Source organism: Temnothorax longispinosus, unplaced genomic scaffold, assembly GCF_030848805.1.
Source record: "Temnothorax longispinosus isolate EJ_2023e unplaced genomic scaffold, Tlon_JGU_v1 HiC_scaffold_24, whole genome shotgun sequence".
Lineage (NCBI taxonomy): Eukaryota > Metazoa > Arthropoda > Insecta > Hymenoptera > Formicidae > Temnothorax > Temnothorax longispinosus.
The window spans coordinates 141,038-145,850 of NW_027270058.1; the positions used below are offsets into that span (position 1 = coordinate 141,038).

The 4,813-nt window shown below is 53.0% G+C and overlaps 1 protein-coding gene across 1 annotated transcript; it reads right to left on the reverse strand.

Annotated features, from left to right (window-relative positions):
- Positions 1-432: 432 nt before the first annotated feature.
- LOC139823996 (uncharacterized) lies at positions 433-2,943 on the reverse strand. Its single transcript, XM_071796483.1, has 2 exons — positions 2,193-2,943; positions 433-2,090 (listed from the first exon to the last, which is right to left on the reverse strand). Exons 1-2 carry the CDS (start codon positions 2,546-2,548, stop codon positions 1,319-1,321), a joined length of 1,128 nt encoding a protein of 375 aa, XP_071652584.1. The 5' UTR covers positions 2,549-2,943; the 3' UTR covers positions 433-1,318.
- Between the last annotated feature and the right edge of the window lie 1,870 nt (positions 2,944-4,813).

Genomic DNA, 4,813 nt, shown 5'->3' on the forward strand with positions numbered 1-4,813 from the left:
AGAGCCAAGCGTGTCAGAGTGGCGTGAGGCCTCGCGGCCGATTAGATCAATCCGTTGAATTGCTCTTAGCCATGTATGCGCTCTGTCCACATTTTTCGGTAATGCGTGTGCTGGAAGCTTAGACGATGTCGTACATCCTGGCACGCAACACTTCCAAACCATTTTTCCTGTAAATCTAAATTTTTCTTATAAAATATGAAATGAATAAAATCTGCTATGTCTTAGAATTATGTATCAATGAAACATTCTACTTATATGTTCTAATATAAGTAATAAATAAGAAATAGAATAAATTTACATGCAATAATTATAATAATAATAATAATTAATTGATAATGTATTGTTACACGCCGCCGAGCGTTCACCACACAATTTCTCACTTTCACACTCACGGCGCGCGTCACGACACTCTCGCACAAATAAGATGACTCGTTTAGAAATCAGTAGCTCTTTATTACGACTCTCGATATAATAGAGGAGCTCGGGACGACACGTCCGAACGAGACGCGTCCGAGAGTAAATCTGAACATCAGGTATAACAGGAAAATCAATAGTTAATTGAGCATCTCGCAATCAATATTAGTAAACAGCATCCGTCGCTAAGGACGGTTCGCGACGCGACATTAAATAACGGGCGACTCGCATATATGCGCGACACGAGGACAGCACGGGCGTAACACTACCCCCCCTCTTTCAAGATTGTCGTCCCAGACAATCCGGGAGGGTAGTCAACTCGCGGTAGCTTCTTTTGTGCGCCCCAGGGCGCCGAAACAGTCCTTGCCCTCCTCGAGCTGCTGCTCCAAGTTACCGGCTCTGCTTCTCTTGGCCCCCGGTAGCCGCACGCCAGTCTTCTCCCGAACCTCTTTTGGGGCGAGCTGGCCAGGCTCCCCCTCCACGGTCCGAAGATGACTTCTGCTCCGCTCCCCCGGCGCGGCGTATCCCTCGCTGTCGGCTTCCCGCGACGCCGTCCCAAATCTTCAGACAAGGGGGGGGGAAACTTCCTGAGGACCCAGCGCCACTCAAGGCTCCCCAGGTCCCTGCCTCGGCATTCGCCCAAGTCCCTCGGGAAACCTCAGTCGAAAACCGAGGGAGAGGCAGTCTTCTTTCAATAAAGAACTCTCCCCGAAGAAGTCTTCAGCCGATGTTCTGCCACGGTATCCCACGCTTTGACGTGAACCGCTGACTCCTCGAACTCCGTTCCACTATGAAAATAAACATACCGCACAGAAACAAAGAATACAAGAACACTTGAATAAAATAAAATTACAACACTTTACACATTGCTCCACAACTTTTTATTAAATACACATTATAATGATTAAATCCCGTTTTGCTCGGGGCACTCGGACCGGAAATGTCCGGTTTTCCCGCATGTCCAGCATTCCCCGCGGCTGGCGTTAAATTTGCTGCCACGGCTATTTTCTTTTTGATCTTTCTCCCCCTTCTCTTTCCACTCCTTATCGCCCTCTCCCTTCCCATGATTCGCGTCCGCCTCCAGTCCTTCTTTCGGAGTATTTCGATTAAATTTCTCGCGGACGAAACCCTCTCCTTGAATAATTTTCAATGCTTTTGCTCGCTCGACTGCCCGACTTAATAAGGTTATCCCCTCTATTTGCAACGTACGTCGAACAAAATTATCGGACACAGCCGAAACGAATTGCGAACAAGCAATCTTATCACGGATCTCATAGGGGCACTCGGGGTACGCAAGACGAGATAGACGCTCAATATCGGAACCGAGAGTAGCTAGATCCTCCCCGAATCTCTGTCTGCGATTGGTGAGAGCGGAGTAACTATTCTGCGTTAAATGACCCTCCCCAAAACGTAGCTCGAGCTTCGCTTCCAGGTCCGCAAAATCTAAACAGTCGACATCTTGCACGGTCTCTAAAATGGAGCGCGCTTTTCCCCTCAGACTCGAGGCTAACACAACAGTTTTCGTCGCGTCATCCCAATGGTTCGCACGCGCGATCAAACTCAATTGCGAGAAATATTCTTGTAACGGGGTTGTTCCGTCGTACGTGTCGGGTTTCAATTTGTACCCCAGGTCGGCACTCGCGACCGCGACACTATCACTCGCGTGTATTCGCGTTCCCACGCCGCTCGAGATCGTGTCTCTTTCTCCCGCACGCGCGACTCGCGCTACCGCGGCACTCGAGATTGCGCCCCTTTCACTCGCGTACGCGTCTCGCGTCCCCGCGCCGCTCGGGATCGCGTCCCCCTCACTCGCGTGCGCGTCTCGCGCTTCCGCGCCGCCCGCGACTCGCGTCCCCGAGTCTCCAAACGCTCTATTATTAGAATGACTTAGCTCTGTGTTGGAGATAATCCCGCGGAGAAAACGGAGCTCCTCCTCCTGCCGGCGGAACGTCTCGCCGTACTCCTTCTCCCTCTGCGCCTGTTCCTCGCGCAGGAGCCGGACCTCCTGAATGACGGTCTGAAGACTCTCTGCTAGCGTCACCCCCGCATCCAGCGGATGGGTCGCGCCCGCCTCCGTTCCTGCCGATGTCGCGGCCTGCGAACGGGTCCTCGGCGGGGTGTGCGTGGTCGTCATCTTTCAGAAAATTTCGCTCGTCGCGTTTGATCCCGGACGAGCCCCCAAAATGTTACACGCCGACGAGCGTTCACCACACAATTTCTCACTTTCACACTCACGGCGCGCGTCACGACACTCTCGCACAAATAAGATGACTCGTTTAGAAATCAGTAGCTCTTTATTACGACTCTCGATATAATAGAGGAGCTCGGGACGACACGTCCGAACGAGACGCGTCCGAGAGTAAATCTGAACATCAGGTATAACAGGAAAATCAATAGTTAATTGAGCATCTCGCAATCAATATTAGTAAACAGCATCCGTCGCTAAGGACGGTTCGCGACGCGACATTAAATAACGGGCGACTCGCATATATGCGCGACACGAGGACAGCACGGGCGTAACAGTATGTAATAAACTAAAAAATATTTAATAAGTATTATAAGTGTGCGAATCTTCTCTGTTTCCAAATTTCTTCTTCCTTTCTTCTTCTCGTCTAGTATCTGCCTGTAATCAGAAATTTCTTTTGCTAACCTTCCTTAAATGCCTCACTTTTATCTCACTTTCAATAACTCACTTCTCAACACTTCTCAATGCTATGCAATCGTCAGCAATCGCAGCAATCGTTCACAATCGTTCTCGTTTTGAAGTCCGATCTACGATCCGATGAAGTCGTTCAGTTGTTGGAAGTTGTTAAAAATCAAGCGAAATATAGACTGGATGATGGTGGGGGAAACATAGTGCTGCCGCCTGCGCTTTCACTACACAAGATTGAACTAACTCAACTTCCGTCGCCGATAAAACCATAGGAGTTTGCACACCCTGGCCGCCATCGAGGTACCATCCAGCCCTGCGAGCCGAACGACGAGCTGCCGGAACGAGGGATTAATTGTAAGGCCACTGCTCAGCCTCCTTAAAGTAAGATCGTTGTAATACTAAGGCCCTCCCGGGAGTCGCGTTGTGCCGCGAGAATCGATGAAATCCGCCGTAACTTGAATAATACCGAGTACCATATCGCGGGAGGGCTCGTACGAAAAAGTGGTCGCGAGTGCCCGTCCCGGGGATGCGAACGTACGGTCGCCGACAGTCCGCGTGCGTGTAATTTCGTTGCGTGTAATTTCGTTGCGTGTAATTTCGTTGCGTGTGATTTCGTTGCGTGTAATTTCGTTGCGTGTAATTTCGTAATCGTCGTTGGCTTAACCGTGCCGTAGTTTCGGGAGGTTGCTCTCGCGCGTGTGAGAGTCTCGTGGTTATCGTTTCCGGTTAAGTTCGCGCTAATTACAAGTGGATGTCCGTGGAACCGTACGTTAAAACGTCCGTTCCCCAGATCAGTCGCGAACCGAGCCTGGAGACCTCGAACATGTCGCAGGCAAAGAACAACACCGTCAGGGAGCAGAAGGAGCCGAGAGCGGCTACACCCGTACCTGAGCAGTGCAGCCAGGTAACCCGGGAGCTTGACAGCGGTCTTTGCGAGGCCGACAGCCAAATAATAGCGGAAATACTGACCCAACGAGCCGACGAGGAAGTGAGCAGACTGTTGGAGGTGGGCTCACAGCCCGCTGGACCACCCGGACGTGCGGAAGAGCAGAAGGGGCAGCAGCCTGACTCGGCCGAGTCGCAGGTCATGGAGTTTGAGCAACTATAGACAAGTGGTTCTTGTTTCGATAAAGACTATTTTATTCTTATTTTATTTGAATTTTCATACGGACACGTTTTATTTTTTCATTTTATATTAACTTTTCCAAGAACACACTTTTAGTATTAAGCGGGGTTCACAGCCAGTAGGTAAGCTAGGCCGGTTCTAAGCCATGGGGCAATGAGGGGGGGTGAGGGGCGAGGGGGAACCGCGGGCGGGGGGGGCGCGGGCGGGGAGGGGGAACCGCGTGCGGGGGGAGGGGGAAACCGCGCGTTTCGGCGCCGCGGGGGAGGGGGAGGGGGGACCCGCGTGTTTCGGCGTCGCGGGGGAGGGGGAGGAGGGGAACCGCGTTTTTTGGGCGCCGCGGTGGAGGAGGAGGGGGGACCGCGTTTTCCGGCGCCGCGGGGCGAGGGAGGTCCACGTTTTCCGGCGCCGCGGGGTGAGGGGGTCCGCGTTTTCCGGCGCCGCGGGGCGACCGCGTTTCCGCCGCGCCGCGGGGCGAGGGGGGATCCGCGTTTTCGCCGCGCCGCGGAGCGTTCGCGTTTTCGGGCGCCGCGGGGCGAGGGGACCCGCGTTCGCGTTTCGCCGCGCCACGGAGTCCGCGTGACGTCACACGGCACGCTCGCGTTATCTCTCCCTCGTAGATG

Bases quoted from the DNA above. Each gene is read 5' to 3' on its own strand.
- LOC139823996 (XM_071796483.1), bottom strand. From the start codon at position 2,548: ATGACGACCACGCACACCCCGCCGAGGACCCGTTCGCAGGCCGCGACA. The intron at 2,091-2,192 runs GACGCGAGACGC...GAGCGGCGTGGG, and splicing joins GCGATCCCGAGCGGCGCGGG to AACGCGAATACACGCGAGTG.